At 35.8% G+C, this 24,433-nt stretch overlaps 1 protein-coding gene across 1 annotated transcript in view; it reads left to right on the top strand.

Moving 5' to 3' along the window:
* Positions 1-9,941: 9,941 nt before the first annotated feature.
* The window catches only part of MCU (mitochondrial calcium uniporter), a 217,504-nt gene continuing 203,012 nt past the window's right edge, over positions 9,942-24,433 (top strand). Inside the window, exon 1 of the mRNA XM_089089379.1 lies at positions 9,942-10,010. Coding sequence (XP_088945505.1) covers positions 10,005-10,010 — 6 coding nt within the window. The 5' untranslated portion in view covers positions 9,942-10,004. The remainder of the gene's footprint in view (positions 10,011-24,433) is intronic.

The raw sequence follows: 24,433 nt of genomic DNA, 5'->3' as shown, positions 1-24,433 counted from the left end.
GCCAGGGTGAAAGCCTATTGAAAAAATAAAGTTTTGTTGGGAGAAGTTACTAGTCAACTAGTTAGAAAATGAATTGTTTTCTGGGGCAATGTCTGTTTCCAGCTAGTTGGCAAAATTAAGTGTTGCTGGGGAGAAGTTATTAGTCAACTGGCTGGAAAATAAAAGCTTTGCTGGGAAAATGGTTCTTGTCAACTAGTTGGCAAATATAGATTTCTCCTATAGGAATGGGCAAAATTTTCCTACTAGGTGGCAAAAATATTTTTAATTATAAAGAGATTTGATAGTACCATTTTATATACCTTAAAAAAATTACCTTAAATCACAGCTTGGAGTGAAATAAGGACTTTCGATCCTGTTGAATCACTCCTTATGATGACTGTTGTAGTTGGTTAAGTTCTGGTGGAAGATTCTGGTGCTTCCCAGTCAAACTTCCATGGTGTATCTTTCCACTCAGCATCCAGATGGCGTTTGAAAGCATCTGTTGATTCAGCAGCAACAGTGTTCTCCTTGAGGTTATTCCAGAGGTTCTCAATCCGATTCGAGAAGAAATTGCATCTTGCTCCAGTTGTAGCGTGATGTTTGCGGATTCGTCTAAGGTGTCCTCGTGTTTTGTGGGAGGTGTCGATCTCCAGGATCTCATTTTTTTGATTGGTTGAGAGGAGTTTGTGCGCCTGGATCTTGTCTCCACGTTTCCGTCTGTATACTAAGGAGGGGAGGTTGAGTTCCTTCAGCCGTTCACTGTATGTCTTGTTTTCCATGCCAACAATCATCTTAGTGGCCCTTCGTTGGATTTGCTCAAGAACTGCCTTGTCCTTTTTGAATCGAGGGGTGGCCAGTATCGTCCCCACCTCCAGTCTAGGTCTTACTAATCCTTTGTAGAGTTTGGTGATTACGTGTTTACTCCTACTGGTGATGCTGTGTTTGATGATGCCTAGGGCTCTACTAGCATTGGCTGAGATTTTTGTGAGTGGGAGCTGAATTTCAACTGGGAGTCAACGATGATGACAAGGTCACTCTCCTCCTGGACAGGCTCAATTGTGTGGTGACTTCCAGAATTTTGGGTCATGAGGTACTGATGTTTGGGGTTTTTGTGTCCGAAGTGTATGACCTTGCATTTTTCTGCGTTGAATTCCAGCAGCCATCTTTTGACCCAAGAGCACATGTGGTTGAGATCAGTTTGGAGGGATTGGATGGAAGAAGAGGTGTTGGCAGGACCTATGAGTTTCGAATCATCCGCATATAGGGTGGTTTTGTTGCTGGTGATGAGGGGAGATCATTTATGTAGATGTTAAACAGGGTGGGGCCCAGGACGCTGCCCTGGGGAACCCCACTAGTGACTTTGATTTCGTCAGAAAGGACATGGCTATTTGGTCCAGTTATCACTTTCACTTGCTGTGTTCTGTCCCTCAGAAAGTCCTCTGTCCAACTGACCACTTGTGGACTAACAGATAGAGTAAGTAGCCTGTGAATGAGGTATCGGTGACAAACCTTGTCAAATGCTTTGGCTAAGTCTAACAATATAATATCCACAGGTAATCCTCTCTCTAGTAGGTCAGTTACAAGACTATATGACTCAAGAAGGTTTGTGTCCACCGATCTCTTTGAGCGAAAACCATGCTGACTACTGCTGATAAGTGAGTTGGCCTCAAGATGGTTAATGATACGCTAGTTTATGATTCTCTCCATGACCTTGCATGCCACACATGTAAGGCTGATAGGTCTGTAGTTTGCTGCAAAAGTTTTGCTACCCTTCTTGTGAATTGGGATGACTATTCCCTTCTTCCAGTCCCCAGGAAGCTTTCCTTGTGCAAGCAACAGATTGAATAGTTTTACCAGTGGGGCTGATATTGCAGGGCTTAATTCCTTCATCAGTCGTGGGCTGAGACCATCAGGTCCCGTCGATTTATTGGGATCGAGGTCCTTAAGCTGTTTGGTTACTTCTTCGATTGTGACTGGTGAGTGTACCATCGGGAAGGGAGTGTGAGCCTGTTCTGCTGGTGGGGGGGTTGATTGGGGGTCATCCAAGGAGAACACTGAGGCAAACTGCTGATTAAGCAGGTTTGCTTTTTCAGAGGGACAAGAGGATAAAGAGTTGGTGCTTACCAGGTCTGGTATGGTGTGTCTGCCTGGCTTCTTATGGGAGATGTATTTCCAGAATAATTTTGGGTATTCCTTGACGTTTTTAGCCAGTCGTTGTGTGTAGTTTGAGGTCAGCTTTATAGTTTGTTTTCTGAGGAGGTTACTTGCAGTTTTGTACTGCTTGTACAAAGCTGTAGTCTTTTGTTTCATGTACTTCTCCCAAAGTTTTTTCTTCCTGTTGCGTAGTTTCTTGATTTTTGGGGTGAGGAAAGGTAGAGTTTTGGGTTTCTTTTTCCATGTTACACTGTTGTGTTTGGCTTGGCTCTCTAGTAAGGTCTTTTAGAGTTAGCCATGAGGCTTCGACATCTTCTGATATAAGTGTTTCCAGGTTAGCATCTAACAGCTCTTCCACCATCATCTTGTAATTTGTAAAGGATTGCTTGGTATATTTTGATGGTTTGGAGTTGAGTTGAATAGATGAGAGAACTGGCATGTGGTCACTTGAGCCAATTGGACTGAGAGTGTGTGTGTTGATCACCTTTTCTGGGTCATTCGTTATGACTAGGTCCAGTACGGAGGGATTTTGTCCTGGGCGCATTCTTGTGGGCATAGTTACTGTTTGGTACAGAAAGTTGTCGAAGAGGGCTTGTACTAATGGGTTTTGTTCAAGGCTTGACTTGGTCATACCTTGGCCATCTACCCAAGACACGTTTGGGAGGTTGAAGTCCCCTGTCATGAACAGGGTTGCCTTTGGGTAATTGCATAGTATGAATTGCGTCATTTCGGCAATTGCTCTTTCAGAGGACAGCTGGCAAGGGCTGCTGGGGCTCCTGTAAATTGAGCTTAGGACAAACATTTTGTTAGGTAGGGACAGGGAGACCCATGTAGCTTCAACCCAAGGTAAGTAATAATTTGGGACAGAAATTTCTTTTACCTGGAATTCCTTGGAAGCTAAAACAGCCACTCCTCTTCTGCAGTTGGGATCAGACAGATTGCTGAAGATATTGTATCCAGAGGGGCAGATTGAGTCTTCTGTCAGTTGAAATCTTGAGTTCTTGGGGCAAATCTCTGTCAGAGTTGCAATGTCTATCTGACTTAGTTGGAGCACTGTTGCCAGTTCCGGCATCTTGTTGGTAATAACATCAACGTTTGCCGTCATAATGTTCACAAGTTTTTGGGTGTGTCTGGGCGAGTTTTTATTCTGCTCACTAATATTCTCGCTTTTGGTTGAAGTGGGTGAATTGCAGCTTAGGTACACAGAGCTGCTAATGAGGGACGAGGCAGAAGGGCATGGGGACATAACTGTTAATTCAATGTTTATACATTTACACAAACTTGCGTTTACAACGTTATTATCACTCACACATGAACTATTTACAAGGGGGACGAGACGGTTGGAGATAGTGGTTATTTTTGCATACTCGAGCATCCATTGGGATTGCTTGAGTTTGACCGTTTTTTGTGATTTTGCCCTTTCTTATTACTAGGTCTGTTTCTCCGTTTGCCTGTCTTTTCTTCATCTCTTCCAACAAGGCTTTTCTAGCGTTGCGATCTTCTTTGGAGCTGTCGCCATAGAATTGATTCAGGTCTTTATGCTGGTAGGACGCATCCAGGATAAGCTTCTTGTCAGTGAAGCTGGCTACCGTGAACAGGGCTGGTGGGTGTCGCAGTGGTTGTCCGGCCGTGGGGGCCGAGGCTGGTAGTCTTTTCACGTCGAAGACTTTGGTCGCTAGTTTGTAGTTGTCCTCGAAGTATTTAGCAAGGAAGTCTTCGTCACTTGCTTGGATCGGAATGCCGTATAAGCTTATAAACTAATTTTTTCCAATAGTCAAAGAGTGGATATCTGATCTAGCCTAATTAAATGAAGTAGCCTACAACAAAATTGTTCTCAGCTTCACAACTTTGCTCAATCCGGATTTATAAGGTTTTAAAGGTATACAAATACATTACATTGATATAGCTTATAATTCTACTCAAATAACAGGAATTGCCTTTTCAGAACTGGGCCTAAAGCCAGAGAAAAGGAAACTGATAACTGAAAATTAAGGTAAAATGTTGTTTTGTCAGAATTTCAATAGGTAGAGACCTGTCATGTAGGCAAACTTCAGGTTTTAATTTATGAGGTTTCAAAGATCTGCAAATACATTCCCTAAGTTTAGAAAAAACCCATTGATGTGGCTTAAAATTCTACTCAAATAAAAGGAATTGTATTTTCAGAACTAAAACAAGAGAAAAAGAAACTGATAACTGAAAATTAAGGGAAAATATTGTTTTGTTAAAATTTCAATAGGTATAGACATGTTGATAAATTTTTCATTATTCATATCATTGACTTACAAATAAAGTAAACATACCACTTAATGTCTTTTTTTATGCTCTTTCCAAATATAATCATTTTTGTCAGAAATGAATTTCACCCCCACCCATATATATACCAATTCAGGGTATATATTTGCACATTAGGGGGTGGGGTAAATTTTACTTTTGATGTAAATGAGAGGTAAGTTTAAACTTTCCCCCTACCCCCCCCCCTAATGTGCAAATATATATCCTGAATTGGTATATATAAGGGTGGAGGGGAAAATTCATTTCTGACAAAAATGATTATTATATTTGGAAAGAGCATCAAGTGGCATCAAGTGGTATGTTTACTTTATTTGTAAGTCAATAATATAAATAACAAAAAATTTACTGACATGTCAAGTATGCAAATTTCTAAGACTTTGAAATCAGAAGAAGCTTGGCAATACCTTCCAAGAGTGTGTTTTTGGCCCTGGATTCATCCCTGAAAGTTTCATTTTCCTAACCTAACCCCTTTCAAAGATAGTGAAAAGTAGCTAAACTATAATTTCACAGCACTAATGCCCAATTAATTTTTTCCATTTTTTGGGAATAGGTTATTTGTTTGATTGTTGACATGTGTGATAAAAAATTGCAGGTAGGCAAAGTCATGCTCAATAAACCTGTTGAATTCTGAGTATAAGCCTAGCTTAGTGGCTGTGGAAGGAAACATGTTTATAAAACAATTGTTGCTGCATATTTCAACATGCTATTGGCTTTCTCCTTTGTTGAATAAAATAAAATAATATGCAGAATAATTGTAACTAACACATTTTGCATGCAGCCCTGCTATAATTTTCCCCCATCCCCTTAATGCACAAATATATATCCTATATTATACATTTGACCAGACTCAATGAACCAGACTTTTTTGTACATGGGTTGAAACAAAATAGATGCATTAGGAGAATGTACTGGAAATATATAATTTGGGCTATATATTTGCACATTAGTGGGAGCTAGGGTTTTGGGTAAAGTATAGTGGGGTTGCATGTAAAATGTGTTGGCTACAATTATTCTGCCTATTATAAAGTAAGAATTGTTTTCTTAACATGTTTCCTTTTCAAGAGCCACTAAACTAGGCTTATACCTAATTCTGATGTCTGGTCACAGTAAGCTAGCACAGGGGTAAAATTCTTGTTAATTTCCTATGCTAGGCTAGACCTAAACACTATAATGACAAAATTCTCGCTTTGTATTGAATATATTCAGAAAAGAGCAAATCTTGAGTTTTTGATAGATATATGCATATTCATATAAACTAGGAAAAATTGAATACATTACTTGATGCATTTTTTATGCTTTTTCAAAATTCAATAATTGCTTGTGGGGCCAATCATATTTTGAGCCCTCAATGGGGCCTCAAAAGGTGACTTATTAGTCTGACTTGTCTATAGTTTTTAGACCATCTTGTAAAGTTTAATTAGTTAAAACCTAATTTGATGTAAAAATTAGCTTTAAAAAAGACCTTAAACAAATCTATAATCTTTCAGTGCCCTTTTAGCAAAAAAAGGGGGGGGGGGGTATGTTAACAGAGCTGTTCCTAGGATTGGTAATGCCTGGGGAAGAATTAATTACAGCAGCTACCTTCCAACTCAAATATAAGCATTAAAAAGCCAAATGAAAGTTAGAAATTTGATCAAAGTGGACAATCCCCCAGCCATGGTACCCCCCAGCTAAGGTGCCTGGGGCAGCTGACCTAGTTCTCCCCCCCTAGGAATGGTTCTGTGTGTTAGTGCTACTAGTACAAAAAATGCCTAGTAAGAAAATATCACCATTTGTAGCTGATTCAGATATGGTAATTATTATTTTTATTAGTCTGAATAGTAAAATGTTGCTATAAAAACAAGTTTGTAGAAATTTTTAAAATGAACCAAAAGCCCCTAAAACTGACATCAGTTTTATTGGCCATATTATTTTAAAGGGGTTTCAGGCTGTTTTTAAAAATTCCTACAAATTGATTTTCGAAATAACATTTTACTATTAAGACTAAGGAAAATAATATATATCAGGAGGTAATGCAGAATAGGTGGTGATTTCTGTCTGTTTGCCTATCGCATAATCTAACCAGCTTACCCATTGTGTGTTACTGAAATCTTAAAAGAAAGGAAATTCAAGGAAAATCTTCTCTGCAGAAGAATCCCTTGGAAAATTCTCCCTGCTGGAAATTACCCCCCCCCCCCTCCCTGCAGAAAATTTCCCTTCATGTTAATAACTATTGCAATTTGACTTTGAAAATATTTGAAAATTTTCAAACACATACCATACTCCTCCCAGAAAATCTACTCCCCCTCTGCAAAAAATTCTCCCTCCAAAACTCCTGCTCCCCTATGGAAAATTCCGCCGGACAATTCCCCTTCATTGGGGAGTCAAGTCCATATATAAAAAAACAAGATTATGCACTGGATCAATAAATAAAACATAGTATTTTTTCAAACATCATGATTTTAAGCAGTTCATGGTAAAAAAAACTGTAACTTGGAGCAATGTAGATCAATAGTAACCAAGATTTTAAAAAACAGGATTTTGATATCAATAGGATTGGCTAATATGAGATTCATTAAGTTTCGTTTTGCCCATCAAAGGCTATGAGCCTGAGAAAATTTGCCTCATTTTGAAAAAGGGAGGAAACACCCCTTGACAGTTAAGGAATATTCATGAAAGTCACACCATCAGATTTAGCATATCAGAGAACTCTACTGTAAAGGTGTCAAGATCCCATCTCGAATTTTGCATTTTTTGCCAAAAGAAAGATCACAGAGGTATGTTTTTTTTCAGGGGTAATTATATCAAACCCATGGTCTTAGAATATCCGAAAAGGGCTCATTTGAATGGTAACTAAAAGTTCTAGTGCTCATTTTAAGTGACCGAAAAGTTTCAATTTTCATATTTTGAGGTAGCCATTTTGTTCAGCATAGTTGAATGGCCCACTACCTGTGTTTTTGGAGATAACATGACCCCCCAAAGCCCCTGGGGAATGGTCTTTATCTTATGAAATTTGCCCATTGTTTACATAAGCTATAATATTTGTTATTAGGAAGTATGCATACAGTTTTGGTTGGGGGAGGGTGAATTTTTTGCTGGGGGTTCCTCCCTGGGGAGAATTTTCCATGGGGAAGGAGGCAGGGTCCAACCAATATAGATTTTTGGGGTCCAATACCAATATAATGGTGTCATACCAATATGTTACCAACACAATTTGCTGATAAATTCCTCTCTGAAAAAAAAAAACGTTACCTAAAGTTTAAACCCTACATTCTCTGCCCATATTCATACTTAAATGTTGTTCCCTGATCTATTACACTCCTAAGAACAGCCTCAATAATTTATTGTGGATTCTAAATAATGAAAAAAAGATTTAGAAAAAACATTTAAACCAAATAACATTCTAGTCCAGACAGTAAAACTATTTTAAGATGATTTAGTTACATAAACACAAATACATGAAAATCTGCATGAAAGAAGTGTAAAATATTTATTGAAATTGATTATTTGACCAAATTTCGTTAGCAGGAATTTGTATTTTGATCATTCACTTATTAATGTGAAAACTTTACTTTACATTCATATGACATGGTCTCTTACTAACGAATCCATGCTAGGCACACTAGATACAGAGGTGCAGCTAGGGTTTTAAGTTTGGAGGAGGGATTTCAAGAATGTTTCCACAAAATTGCCCAGTTTGCCGACAAGTGCGGACGTATAAGCTAAATTACCAAGGTAAATAGGTAAATTTTCAAAGGTAAATTTTTTCTGCTAAAGTTTGACTTTTTGTCTCAGTTCTTTAAGAACGACTGCTGAAACACAAGGGTCGTTTGACTAGTACAATGAGATACTTTTTTAAAAGTACTAAAAAACCTTAGCAAGAAGAGCGAGATATTAAGAAGGGGGCAAACCCCTTCATATATTTAATAATTTCTGTTCGTTTTTAAATTTTAATGTTGCTCCTTACTTTCAGTTGAAAAAACTTGTTTTTTTTATTTACTTCACAATAGAGTTAATTCCAAGCTGAATAAAGCTGTCCTTTATCCTAAATTTGGATAAATTACCTAATTAATTTATTTCAAATACATATGAAAAGAGTCGGAAATTAGATATGAAAATCAGATTCGTTTTAATATGGAAAATCTTCCCCCCTCCCGCACAAAATTTTCTCCACATGTAAAACACTACTACTACTACTAACAACAACTCACCACAGTACCAAGCAGCCTGGGGCCAACAAAGCTACGCACGCTTCTCCTCCATCCCCATGTATTCAAAGTTTCCCTCTTTACACCCTCCAAGGAAGTTCCCATTTCCCTTAAATCTTTCTTTGCGACGTCCTCCCACCCCAACTGCGGACGACCTGCTCTCCGTTTAGCCCTAGACGGTTGGCCGAAAAGAACAGTTTTCGGCAATCTGCCATCCATCATCTGCAGAACGTCCCCAAGCCATCTCAACCTTTCTCTCATTATAGCCCTAGAAAGCGGGATTGAACTGCACTTTTTGTACAGCCTAGTGTTTGAAATACGGTTAGTCAGCTGGGTACCCATAACAATCTGCAGGCAATTTCTCTGGAAAACATCTAGCAAATCTTCATCCGCTTTTTGGAGGACCCATGCTTCATTTGACCTCTGTCATTACTGTAGCTTCCAATATTCTAACTTTGGTTTGCAGACTTATCGTCCTGTTCTTTTAAACTTTTTTCAACTGTGAAAATAACGGTAGTATTTTAAAATCTGAAAAGTATTATTGAATACCAAATTCAGAGAGTTGCTGAAAAAAATATTTCGTAATTACTGAAGTGTGTTAAATGTGTATGTGTGTATTTAAACTTAAAAACAGGCTATTTTTAACAGTGATATGTTTTAAACCCAGTCTCTGAGACTTTTTTGGGTTGCATCATTAGATGTTTCTTTAAAAACTTCATATTAAAAAAACCTGAATTCTCAAAAAATATCACAATTTTTTTTTCTTTTGTTTTCTTTATTTCATCATCCTTTGTATTCCATACTAAGTTTTTATCTTTTGTGGCTAAAAGAGAACCAATAGGTAAATACAAGACAATGTGTGCATACAAGAACCTTGGCTTGAGGGGCTGCTGCCTTTCAGAAATTGTTTACACCAGGGAGCGCATGCTGAGCGTGGTGGAGCTGTGCTAAGCGTGATGGAGCTGTGCAGCTCACGTGGCGTTCCCAGTTGTATACTAGGTAGCGGGAAATTGACTACCCTCGCCTTGGCTAGTCCTAGGCGAGTAGTTATTTTCGGCCTGTGGGATGAGAATGAGATCATCTAATTTTTTTTTTATTATTTTAAAATTCTTTTATATTCACATTTCTTCTATCCACTTTCTTCAGTTTCATCTTTCTTCACCACTTTCTTCTATTATTCATCTTTCTTCTATTTTCCTCTGTTAATACTGAGATCCAACCGTCTTTGATTTCTCCTTTTGATAAGGACTGCTTCCTTACTTTACTGGGAACACAGTAAATGGAATTCAAATATTTCCCCCAGTATTCATTTAGATACCATTCCGGCGTGTCTGTGATATATATAATGTACTGTATATTTTAAAAGAGAGGGTTATAACGTCTACATTTAAAATGAAGGTGGGTAGTGTATGTATTTTTTGTAGCGTACTTCATACATACTGTAAGTGCTATTTATTTGACAAAGTGTATGACGTGTCCTTTTATTTCGTTTTAAGCAGCTGTGCTTTTTAAGCAGGTAAGAGCTTTTATTCTTGGTTAAACTATTTATTATTATTCTTTTAATAATAACTATTTAATATTTATTATTAGTTGGTACTATCAAATTAATAGTATTATTTTAATAAATAAATTAGTTTAATTTATCTGTCAAAGCTACTAGGTAGCTTTGCTCTATCTATTATATTGTGCTGAATTGTTTATTATTGCATGCTCAGATTTAAACATTTAATCCACGGATAGTATGTTTTACTATCTATATAGTTTCTATATGTAAATTAGTAATTTCTTTCTTCGGTGACTAATTATATATATATATATATATATATATATATATATATATATATATATATATATATATATATATATATATATATATATATATATATATGTATATATATATATATATATATATATATATATATATATATATATATATATAAATATATATAAATATATATAAATATATATATATATATATATATATATATATATATATATATATATATATATATATATATATATATATATATATATATATATATATATATATATATATATATATATTTATGTTATCGTGAAATATCATTGAATATATGTTACCGTGAATGTCTGAAACTGATGAATGTTGACATTCACTGGTGAATGTCTGAAATACCTTTTTTTCTCCTTGGATTTAGTCAGCGCTGCCAGTCAACTTTTTCAGCTTTATGTAAGGTTTGATGGTGACAGGTTAGGTTAGGTTTTTAACCCATTTATGAGATTTTTAACCTAACTTTAACATTAACCATTGAAGCTTGCATAAGATTGCTGATTTGCAAATCTAATTGAATCTAAGCAAAGAAAAAGGATTTTCGGAGACTCACTGGTGAACGTCGACATAAACCGGATTTTTATGCTGATGTCAAATATATAAGTTTCATCAAGTATAGTCTTACCCATCAAAAGTTACGCGCCTGAGAAAATTTGCCTCATTTTTGAAAAAAGGGGAAAACATCCCCTAAAAATCATAGAACGCTAATGAAAATCATACCATCAGATTCAGTGTATCAAAAAACCCTACAGTAGAGGTTTGAAGCTCCTGCCTGCAAAATTGTGGAATTTTGTAGTTTTTTTGTCAGAAGAAAGATCGCGGATGCGTGTTTATTTGTTTGTTTTTTTGTTTTGTTTTTCCCAGGGGTGATCGTATCGACCCAGTGGTCCTAGAATATCGCGGGAGGGCTTATTTGAACGGAAATTAAAAGTTCTAGTGCCTTTTTAAGTGACCAAAAAAACGGAGGGCAACTAGGCCCCCTCCCACGCTCATTTTTTCCCAAAGTCACCCGATCAAAATTTTGAGATAGCTATTTTGTTAAGCATAGCCGAAAAATATAATAACTATATCTTTGAGGATGATTAATTCCACACAGTCCCCGGGGGAAGGCCTGCAAGTTATGAACTTTGCCCAATGTTTACATATAGTATTGGTTATTGGGAATTATACAGACGTTTTCACTGAGGATTTTTCTGGTAGTGGGGGGAGGGGGCGAGTCGGGGGTTATGTGGGAGGATCTTTCTATGGAGGAAGTCTTCATGGGGGAAGGGACATTGCTATGAAGGGGGCGCCGGATTTCCCAGTATTATATAAAAAACGACCGGAAATTAAAAAAAAAAGTTATTCAACTGAAAATAAGGAGCAACATCAAAACTTAAAACGAACCGAAATTATTATATATATGATTCGGTTCGCCCCTTAGTCAGTACCTCGCTCTTTACGCTAAAGTCTTTTTTAGTACTTTCATAAGAGCTATTTATTCTAAATAACGGCCTTTGTGATTAACGGGTCATACTTAAAGAATTAGAATAAAATTTGAACTTTAGCGTAAAGAGCGAGGTATTGACTAGGGGGAGTCCTAATATACGTAATAAAAATATACGAATATGGAAGTTCGCTACATAAGTTAATTCGTAAGTTGCGTATATTTATTACTAATAAAAACGTTCGTAAATAAAATTAAACAACCTTCGAGAAAGCCATTTAACCAAAAAAGTAAAATTAATATGCAAATTTTGTTTCAATTATTCGTGTACGGTGAGCCAAAATCAAAACCTGCATTAATTCATAAACGTTCAGAAATTAAATAAAAAAAACAAGTTTGTTAACTGAAAGTAAGGAGCGACATTAAAACTTAAAACGAACAGAAATTATTCCGTATATGAAAGGGACTGTTCCCTCCTCAATGCTTCGCTCTTTACGCTAAAGTTTGACTCTGTCTCACAACTTTATTTTTTAAAACAATAATAAATTTTTTTATTGTTTTAAAAAATAAAGTTGTGAGACAGAGTCAAACTTTAGCGTTGAGGAGGGAACAGTCTCTTTCATATATGAAATAATTTCTGTTCGTTTTAAGTTTTAATGTCGTTCCTTACTGTCAGTTAAAAAACACTTGTTTTTTTTATTTATTATGTTATAAAGATCGATTTTCTTTTCATTTTAAGACTCTCTACTGTTACTAATTTGAATAATACATGCTAAATACAAATATCTAATGAACATTAACTATGTTAAAATAATATTGTTCGTCCATTCATGAGGAATTGTACACTTTACGAGGTTCTTGAACCGAACGGTTTACCAAAGAGAAAAATAGTGATTACTCTCCATGTTGAAAAGCGAGCTTTAACTCCATTAATTTATTTTTGTGACTTATTTTTGAAATCCAATCGCATTATTCCCGCATTTACTGAGGGAAAAGCCCTTGTTAAACCAGGTTAACTCGTGCTTTGGGTTAAAAATTTCTGAGTGAAACATCTATTAAGACAAGATAAATACAATTTCTGGACTGACAAATGACACCGCCTTCTTAAAACTTGATTGGTTATTCTGTGAGAAATATTAAGCCAATAAAAAGAACAAATACAGTTTTTAATTGCAGTATTTTTTTTACAAGTAAAGTATGTTGCTCTTTGGTTTTATCCTCTTTTTACTTATTTCTCTCACGGATAAATTGTTTTGATTTGTGGCTGTGGAAAATTGAATGAAGTGTATTTATGGATTGTTCCTTGTCCGATATTAAATTAGTTTCAGTATTTCATTGGGTAACGTTAGATTCCAGTTTTTATTTCCCCTCATCTAAGTTCAAGGCTGACAGCGTTCACACACTTTTCAACTAGGAAAGTGACCACGGGGTTCTTGTGACCTTCCCCCCTTGAATCCTAAATATTTCCGAATTTCTGGGCAATTCACATTTAAACTATTCAATAAGTTTGTTTTTCTATGATTTCATCTTCTAGTCGTTTCTTTACAAATTTGAGTTTCATCTTCTATCAATTTCGCATGCTTTTTGCCTTAACTCAAAACTTTAATTTCATTGAAGACCCTACCTAATGGTTGTGCTTAAGAAGGCTTAATGTATTGATGGTACTCGCGTTAGAAAAAAAAATGCCTTCGATCGGTGAAGTTGACATACAATAACAAAGGGAAAAAAGATCAATTAATTCGAACGTCAAAATCTATTTGATAATGAATACTGAAATATCAGTTGCAAGTCTGAAAATATTTATCTTATTCATCCATTTATTATATTAATTATTTATTGGACGGGTCTATTTATTTTAATAACACAGCTGGAATTCTCTAGAATTTGTCACTTTGGTAATTTCCCTAAAATTCTAAAAGAATCTAGCTTACTAGTACCAACAGAGTAATATTGGCCAGAGAGAAACATATTTGGATGGAATCAAATGACTCCCTAAAAAAAAGAAATAATTTCTTCTCATGGAGATGGGACGAATACGACTTCAGAGAAAGGAAATAAATAATTTCGAATATCATGTTCGAATATTTTGGGGATTGTAAAATAAGGCTTTTTGAACTAACACAGCTGTTTTTGGAAGGTTAAAGCGGAGTTTGATTCAAGTGGAGCGAGATTATCCTGTAGTAATAAACTTCGTTCAAGATTCAGAAGGATATGCAACAAGAAGGGAATACAACATCCTTAAAGGATTAAAAATTCAAATTGCTTGGGGAAAACTTCTATCTAAAAATAATGCGCCCAAACTTTAATTATCAAACGCTAAATTTTTTTTATCAGGATTTCAGTTGAATGTTTGGAAATGCTACACCAACCCTTAAAGGTCTCGTCTCAACTCCAATTCCATTTGGTCAGATGCCTACCTTCTGTGTTTAGGCACCTATTAGCAATTTTTTTTTCCTAATTTGGAAAACCCTTAAGATTTAGTCTATTGGACAAGCTAACTAGGCCAAAGCTAGCCGAAAGAAATCAGAAAAGACTTGCTAATGTAATTAAAGTAAGGCATAGACAGCTTGTCTCTGTGAATGGCTAAGCTGGCATAACTTTTTCAGAATTTGTTGCCACGCTGTACGAGCAAAAGCATGACAAAGTGATGTCAATTATATTGAAACGTTTTGCAGTGACTTAATCATAGGCAGCGCGCTACCGCTGCCTAAGTAAAGAACGATGTGGGCACAATGTGTTTTTTTTTTGTTTTTTTTTTCTCCATACCCGGGCAAGTCGTATCGAAAGAGTTGCCGTAGAACTTTGAAAAGGGCTAATTCAATTGAATATTGGAGTGGAAAGTGCCCTTTTTAATAGTAGAAATTGATTGGAGGGCAACTACCCCCCCACGCCCATCATTCCCCCAAACACATCCAATCAAAATTTTGCGATAGCCATTTTGTTCAGCGTAGTTGATTTACAGATCGAAAATATCTTTTTTAGGAGAACACTTCCACACAACTCTCGGGGCAAGGGTTTTAAATTATGCCCTGAGGGCATATAAGGTTTTAATAGAAGGCGTTGTCGTAGAAACTTCAAAAAAGGCTCATTCGATTGGAAATTCAAAGGGCTAGTGCCCTTTTTAATAGTCTAAAGTGATTGGAGGGCAACTAGCCCCCCCCCCACGCCCATTAGTCACCCAAACACTTCTAATCAAGAATTCGAGGTAGCTATTTTGTTCAGAGTCAATGAATTTCATATAGCAAATATCTTTTTTTGGAGAATACTCCTCAAGACCACTTGGCAAAGAATTTTTATGTTAGGCCATGGTGGTATATAAGGTTTTTTATAGTAGTTGTTGTCATGGAAACTGAAAGAAAGACTACTTCGGTGGTAAATTCAAAAGGCTATTGTCAGTTTCAATCGTTAATAGTGTTTGAATAGCCCCCATCCCCCCCCCCCCACGCCCATCCTTCCCCCAAACACATCCAATAAAAATGTTGATGTAGCCATTTTGTTCAGTGTATTTTGTTTCCAGATAAAAATATGTTTTTGAGGAGGACACTTCCCCACAACCCTCAGGGCAAGAGTTTTAAGTTATGCCCTGGGGGCATATAAGGTTTTTATAGAAGGTGTTGTCGTATAAACTTCAAAACAGGCTCATTCGATTGGAAATTCAAAGGGTTAGTGCCCTTTTTAATAGTCGAAAGTGATTGGAGGGCAACTAGCCCCCCCCCACGCCCATCATTCCCCCAAACACATCTAATCAAAATTATTAGATAGCCATTTCGTTTCAGCGTAGATTTCCAGATAGAAAATATGTTTTTGAGGAGGACACTCCCCCACAACCCTCAGAGCAAGGGTTTTAAGTTATGCCCTGGGGGCATATAAGGTTTTTAAAGAAGGCGTTGTCGTAGAAACTTCAATAGAAGATCATTCGACTGGAAATTCAAAGGGCTAGTGCCCTTTTTAATAGTCGAAAGTGATTGGAGGGCAACTAGCCCCCCCCCCCTCACCCATCATTCCCCCAAAACACATCCAATAAAAATTTTGAGATAGCCATTTTGTTCAGGGTAGTTGATTTCCAGATAGAAAACATATTTTAAGGAGGACACTCACCCATAACCCTCATGGCAAGGGTTATAAGTTATGCCCTGGGAGCATATAAGGTTTTTATTGAAACCTTTGTCGTAGAAACTTGAAAAAGGGCTCATTCGATTTGAAATTCAAAGGACTAGTACCATTTTTAATAGTCAAATTGATTTGAGGGCAACTAAACCCCCTCTCTCGCCCACCTTTTCCCAAAACACATCCAATCAAAATTTTTAGATAGCCATTTTATTCAACGTAGTTAAAAGTTTTGGAAATTAGGTCCTTAAGGGTGAAAGCCTCTCCCCCCACAACCCTCAGGGTAAGGGTGTTAAGTTATGCCCTGGGGGCATATAAGGTTTTTTATTGACAGCGGTTTCGTAGGAACTTCAAAAGGATTCATTCAATTGAAAACTGAAAGGGCTAGTGCCATTTTTAATAGTTGAAAGTGATTGGATAGCGACTAACGCCCCTCTCACGCCCACCATTTTCCCAAACACATCTAATCAAAATTTAGGGATATCGATTTTGTTCAATGTAGTTGTAAGTTCTGAAAATTAGGTCTTTTAGGATGATACCCCCCTCAGAGCCCTCAGTGCACGGGTTGTAAGCTATATCCTGGGGGCACATTAGGTTTTCATAGAAAGTTATTGTATATGATTTATAGAATAGATTTTAGTCTTCCTCAAATCCAATTTTTATATGTTTAAAAACTAAATGTTGACTTAAGATTAAATCAAAATGCACTGTGATAATGCTAATTCCCAATAAGGCATCTCAATAGTATCCCAAGAACGACTGAGGGTATTATGTTCAAATGTTTGGGGCTACTTCTGCTCTTAAAATTTAACCAAATCCAAATAGCGTAAGTGTATCCAAGATATTAAAGAAAGTAAACAGATTTTTTTGCGAATGATATCAAGTTTTCCATTACAAGTCAACTAGAGGAATTATGGAACTAAATAAAACAGTACTATTTGTGTCCAGATTTTTAAAAGGGTGTATGCTGTTAAGAATTGCTGAAAATTCTTCTCCAGCATACAAAAAGCAGGCCAGACCATAAAATCTTAAAAACGAATAAGATTCGAAATATTAATTTCTTTTCCTCTGAAAAGACTATGTCAATATAAAACGAACAGAAATTAATTAAAAAAAACTTTTTCTACAAAATAAGTTTTTCAAAGAAAAGTTAAGAACTTCATTAAACAAAAAATGAGCAAAACTAAAATCAAATAATCTACCAAGTGTGAAACTACCACAAATCAGCATTGATAAAAAAATGAAACCCAAAACGAACAGAAATTACAATAATTACCGAGTCAAACTCAAAACGACCAGAAATTAACTTAAGTTGGGCTCAAAACCCCTATGCCTTTCCAAGGCCAGAACATAATTTGCACTTTACTGAAAAAATACAAATGAATGTTCATTGTCAGTGTAATATACATATACTGATATTTAGTAAGCAAAATATTAAAATTATTTGATTTATTAAAGTTATAAAAGTAAAAACATTTATATTTTTTGCAGTTGAGTCATAATCAACTTGTTACCAAAGTGATAGCTATTCAAATCCTGTGGCATCAGCAAGGGAGGAAAGACTATGCCCTCCCCCTTAGGTTTTTGTCCCGCCATCCTAATTTTGAAAAAAATTGTAGTATTTTCATTCAAAAAGCCCTTTTTTGTATTTTTGTTGAAAAACAATAATCGAATACACCAAGAAACTTGCCCCTCCCCCTAGATATTGAAAAACGTCTTTTATCCCCTGTGCCTTAATTTTCGTAAATTTACGCCACTCTTCAAAATTCTTGAAAAAAAATAATTCTCAATTGTGTCGTTGTTTAATTTACAAAAGCTCAAATAAAGATTTGTCTAATCAAGATTTCCCTTTACTATTTGACTAACAAAAGATTAAAAAATTGTTGTATGTATAGACACACTTGTAGAATATATCGATTCACCTCCAAGATAAAAATATTTGCTTAAAGAATAAGTTCTGTTTACTTTACGTTAATTTCATTTTTGTAATATTTTTGGATCAACCGGTGAACAGAGCCACAGCTATGTTACTGCTTTAATGATGAAACAAGCAGTTTAAAATATTAGATGTCTCTAGTGCCACAATACTATTAAAGCCGATTTTTTATATTCATTTCTTGTATTTTTAACTGGGAAAGCTGTTATTTAATTATATTCTTAATACCAACTCTTCTGGACTATTAACGTAGTGATTACAAAAGATAGGAACAAACTGTAGGACGATAAGAACAGTACTGAATGTCATGTCTGACATATTTCCCCTTTGTAGCATGTTTTTTTTTTATTTTGTCTGAGTAACTGCAAATCATGTTACGGTCGTCCGAAGTGATACGCAAGTAGGACAAATCAGCCCTACTACAATTATTTCAATGGCTTTTACAAACGCATCCATATCTTCCAGTAGTTTTCATATATTTTACCGTTATGAGAAAATCCTTTCCCCTTCCCCCTGCTGAAGTGCCATAGTTTTTAAATACTTTGATTAAATGGTTAATTCAATATCCAAAAATTCTCAAGTTATTTATTTTTCTTGTCTTTACTATTGGATATACCATACATAAGGCTCTATTTTCAATTTGTATTGTTCTTATTTGATACTACTAGATTTAAATGGATTTCTTTCTTGGTATAAAATTGTGGTACTGTTCTATTAGCTGGAAAACACTCGAGAACTGAAATTTGGTTAATGCTAATGAAATAAAACAAAATATTATGAAAATTTAATAGTTTAGAAACAAATTTCGGCTATATATTTGTACATTGGGGGGGGGGGGGTAAAGTATAGCATATATTAAATACGTAACCTGACCTAGGTACCTTTTTCCCCCTAAACCCGAAAAAATTTAAGTTTAAATATAGTTCCCGGAGTGAGAAACCCCTTGTTTATTCAGCGGCAGACCGGGTAACGCCTATTTGATCTTAACTTTTCTCAAGTGGCTGTTTCGTGTGTTTTCCAGCTAATAGAACAGTACCAAATTTTTTTATCAAGTGATTTTTTTTTTAAATCCCACCTCCTCTCCTCTCAGTGGCACCAATAAAATAGAAAATAAGAAGAAACCATTTTAAACAATAAAAAAAAAATGCCACCTACAGCTCTAAAATTCATAAAAATAGCAGCCGAAGAGTGGTCTTCGCATTATTGTGCTACTGCCACTAAAAAAAACTACAATAAAAAATACTCTCCCGCAGAGAGGACATCCTCCTGCTACAGGAAGTCCCCGCTTACGGTGGCCACTTTACACCATTTAAAAACAAACATTCATTAAAATTCCAATTCTACAAAGAAGCCACTAAAAAAATAAAATAAAAATATTAAAGCAAAATATCTTTTATTTTTCTTTGGAAATAGTAAAACTAAAATATAACTTTTTTATCGTGACGAGTTTTGAGGAAATATAACAAGCCAGTCGTTAGACCATGTTCTACGGATTGTGTGTTGCCAAAAATTGTACTTCTTGGCACCTTTGAAACCATTCGATAAAAAGGTTGGTCCTGAAGGTCCAGGAATATGTAGTTAGAAAGTACTCAAAGGTTGTGCAAACATTGTGGAAGTAAGTAAAGATTAGAATAGAGTAGTGTATAGGAGGAGCGTATGCAGCTGTGTTGGCCTCATTTAGTTTGGTGCTGTGGTGATTAGAATAGAGCGGTGTATAGGAGGAGCTTATGCAGCTGTGTTGGCCTCGTGTGGTTTGGTGCTGTGATGATTAGAATAGAGCGGTGTATAGGAGGAGCGTATGCAGCTGTGCTGGCCTCATGTGGCTTGGTGCTGTGATGATTAGAATAGAGCGCCGTATAGGAGTAGCGTATGCAGCTGTGTTGGCCTCATGTGGCTTGATGCTGTGATGATTAGAATAGAGCGGTGAATAGGACGAGCGTATGCAGCTGTGTTGACCTGATGTGGCTTGGTGCTGTGATGAGTAGAATAGAGCGGTGTATAGGAGGAGCGTATGCAGCTGTGTTGGCCTCATGTGGCTTGGTGCTGTGATGATTAAAATAGAGCGGTGTATAGGAGGAGCGTATGTAGTTGTGCTGGCCTCATATGGCTTGGTGCTGTGATGATTAGAATAGAGCGGTGTATAGGAGGAGCGTATGCAGCTGTGTTGGCCTCATGTGGCTTGGTGCTGTGATGATTAGAATAGAGCGGTGTATAGGAGGAGCGTATGCAGCTGTGTTGGCCTGATGTGGCTTTGTGCTGTGATGATTAGAATAGAGCGGTGTATAGGAGGAGCGTATGCAGCTGTGTTGGCCTCATTTGGCTTTGTGCTGTGATGAGTAGAATAGAGCGGTGTATAGGAGGAGCGTATGAAGCCGTGCTGGCCTCATGTAGCTTTGTGCTGTGATGATTAGAATAGAGCATTGTATAGGAAGAGCGTATGCAGCTGTGTTGGCCTCATGTGGCTTGGTGCTGTCATGAGTTTTTATTTGAAGTATTATTTCGAAGTTTTTTAACCTATTTAATAGAAGTCTTAATTACTTGTTGATATAAGTATATTCGATGCTTTTATTTACAACTTTGTTGAAAAAAATGGGTTATGTCTTTATGCTTTTACTGATCTGACAGTACGTTTACTGTGAGAGACGGATCGATCGCCTGGGTTTTAATAAATCTGAATGTTTAATTTTGGCCCTATTTAGACCAATTAAGTGCTCCCTCCTACCGTAAAATTATAATTTGTTTTGGCAAGTCACTTTAAGGCTTTTCTGTTTGTGTTTTATTAGTTTGGGGACAATATCCAGCTACCGAACCACTTTTGGCATATTTTTGAAAATTTTACTCATTATTTTAGATATAACCTTAAGAAAGCTATCTTATTTCCAATTATTATCAAAATCTTGCCTTTTGATTTTTCAATGTTAACCCAAATCTAATATTTCTCTCTAAGATCATTTTTACTCAGGGGCAGGTAGGGGGGGCAATAGGAATGAAATTCCTTGAGAAAGAGACAAAACTGAAGAAAACTCAATTTTGATCCCCATTTTTCGGGTGTTTTGTTTTTTCGTTTTATTGACATAGGCCTATATTAAGAATGCTTTAGCCTTAGAGAGGGTGTGGCATTTTGTTTCCGAGATAGTTAGAGGTTTTTTATATTTTTGAAAATTTATACTTATTTTTCTATCTGGATTTTTTAAATGAAAATGTTGTCAGAATTTGACGATAGAGAAGAAAATGTAAACAATTTGATGCTGATAACTAACGGCGTAAATTTTTAATCTCTTTTTCGACAGATACAAATCAAAGGTATAGTAATGCCAACAGATATAGTAATGATTTATGTAGTGATGCCGAAATTTAAATGGAACGACTAAATTTCTTGTCGCATCTATATACTTGTCAAATTGAACGAAGATATACTTTGGTATGAGGATGAGTTTTATTTGGGCCACAGTTGTTGTCAGAGAGTATTCAAAACTGGTAAGAGATGAAACCATCTCCGAAAACAAAACAAGACCCGACCAGCTCAAGTTCAAAACTCGTGTGAGGAAGCACAAGTTTGACTCTAGGGAACATCATCACCCGAACTGACACCACCACTAGAAATACCAAAACCATGAACACTTACTAACACCATCAAACGTCATCCGCAAAAACAGTAGAGCTAAATGTAAGAAGTCTAAATAAAATTTTCGGTATATCCTTCTTATATGTCTTTTTCTTATATTTCGTTGTATCCTTATTTTTTGCTTTTTTTTTTACATTAAGCTAAATATAAAATATTCCTTTATGCCAAAACGGCACTACAGGTATATATTTGCATGCTTTTTTCTCAGATTAGATTAAGCAAAAACTTCCATCTTTGATTTAAATCTACTACTGCTATTACTACTACTACTTCTACTACTACTTCTACTACTACTACTACTACTGCTACTACTACTACTACTACTGCTACTACTACTACTACTAGTACTTCTACTACTACTACTGCTAGTACTTCTACTACTACTACTGCTACGACTACTAGTACTACTACTTCTACTACTGCTAATACAACTGCTACTACGGCTACTAGTATTACTATTATACTACTACTTTTTTTTTTTTTACTGACCTATGCTCAGTATCCAAGCGTAACTAACTATTTATAATCAATGAAAACCGATTAAAACAAAACAGTCTACCCATTTTTGAAGAATTTCAGATTAGATTAAGCAAAAAGTATTTTAACTATTGTACTATCCCTGAATACTGTTTAAAACAAAACAATCTGCCTGCTTCCAGAGAATTTCAGATTAGATTAACCAAAAACTTCCATCTTGATTTAAATCCAAAATTCTATATATTGAAACTGAATCTTTTTTTCGATTTTCATATTTCTGCTTTGTAGTTTTATGTTTCCAGTAACACTTGGACTTTCGGTTCCTATTCGACCCATGTTTAGTCGCCCAAACTTTCTCTCTTTCCAATTCTCTTTACGCCTTGGTCGTAGTTTTGGACCTAGGATTTTTTTTTACTAAAAGATTAAATTGTTTTTATCCGTTAATTCAATTTTCCGTAAAATACAAGTCTAGACAATTTGGTGATGACTGATCGTAGTCATAGGACCATAGCCAGTAGAAGGACCGGCCGTTGCAACGGAAGATCCATGCTCGATTATGAACTATAATTATTTTCTTCGTTAGAAAAATTAGACTTTTATGATCTCTCTGCATAAATGGTAGCATTAAAAGTAACGACCTAGTGACCACTTGACACTGCCAAAATTATGCCTTTTTTGTGAAATATTAGTTCATATTAATTGTCTAGCAGGTATAATATATATTTACTTATGTTACTTTCAAAAGTACAGATGTTACCTTCATCTTTAGTTCTGATCGTTTAGGCAGAGGCTCATTTTGACGTTATCGTCTTGATGCCTTAAATTTGAAGCAGGGCCTTAATTTCGGCCTTATCGCTTATAATAAAGTCTGAAACTCTAATTTGCACCGTGGTTGCTATGAGTTCCAGAATACATTTCCTATTTGTTTTTTAGGAAATTTGGGGTTGCCATGTTTGTAACACACCCAACCCCTTTTCTTTTTCATCTGTCCAATTTACTAAATAGGTTTTCATGTCTTGAGTCTAGTAGTGCTAGTTTTATTTGCTTATCCCTATTTTGAAAAAACAAGAAAAAGGTGGAACATCTTCAGTCATGTAAATTGAGTGAGGACAATTCGTTGTCAGTTTCTTTCGTGAAAGGAAATTGTTTTGTAGAAACAATGGAAGATAAATATATATATTTTGTCTTTGTAGAGATAGATCTTATAAGAGAAATATACGAGATAAACGAAAAAAGATAACGGGGATTTGTTTTTGCATCGTACTAGCAACTTTACAGCATTGTAGAGGCGAATGAGACATGAGGAACAAAGAATAGATGAGAGAATATGGAACAGAGAGAAGAAACAGAAAGGAATATAAATAGATCTTATAGGAAAGATAAATATTTTTCGTATACGACATACGAAAACCAGGACAAACTCTGCATCATATTGGTGGTTTCATAGCATTGTATGGTCGAACGAGGCATAAGGAACAGAGAATAGATTAGAGAATATGGAATATAGAAAAGAAACAGAAAGGAATGTAAATGGATCTTATATAAAAGTGAAATATAAGAAATATACGACATACGAAGAGAGAAAACAGGTACAGATTTTGCATCGTATTGGTGGTTTCATAATGCTGTGTGGTCGAATGAGGTATAAGGAACAGAGAATAAATAATCAAGTAAGGAATAAAGATAGATTTTATAGGGAAGAGAAATACGAAAAAAAACAGGGACATATTTTGCGTCTTATTAGTATTTTCGCAGCATTTTAAAGTCCATAACGAGCAAAGAATAGATTTGAGAATGCTAAATAGAATAAATAGACTGAAAGGAATAGAGATAAATCTTATAAGAAAGAGAAATATACGAAAAAAGAAAACAGGAACATACTTTGCACCGTAACGGTGATTTTTCAGCATTATAAAGTCGAGTGAGGCATAAGGAGGAGAGATTAGACCAGAGAATAAGGAATAGAGAAAACAGACAGAAAGGAATAGAGATAGGTCTTATAGAAAAGAGAAATATACGAGATATATGACGTACGAAATACAAAAAGAGAAATAAGGATAGACTTCGCATCGTAGTGGTTCTTTCACAGCATTGTAGAGTTGATAAGGCATAAGGAACAGATATAAAGAACGGAGAACAGAGATAGATTTTATAAGAAATAGAAATCAAGGCCGTATCCAGGGGGGGGGGGTTACCCGGTTTGAACTCCCCCCCCCCCCGATATTTTTGACCGAGTCGAAAATTAGTAAAACCTAGGTAAAAATCAGTAAAATTAGTCGAAAATTGAGTCAAAAATTAGTAACCCCCCCCCCCCGACAAAAAAATCCTGGATCCGCCCTTGATTGAAATATACAGAAAACAAAAAAAGGAATATATTTTACATTGTTCTGGCAATTTCACGGCACTGTAGAGTCGAATGAGGCGTTAGGAAAAACTGCGA

This window comes from Artemia sp. Qi Xiang Cuo, chromosome 5, assembly GCF_049724085.1.
Source record: "Artemia sp. Qi Xiang Cuo chromosome 5, ASM4972408v1, whole genome shotgun sequence".
In the NCBI taxonomy this organism is placed as follows: Eukaryota; Metazoa; Arthropoda; class Branchiopoda; order Anostraca; family Artemiidae; genus Artemia; species Artemia sp. Qi Xiang Cuo.
This window is presented reverse-complemented; position numbering and strand designations above follow the sequence as displayed.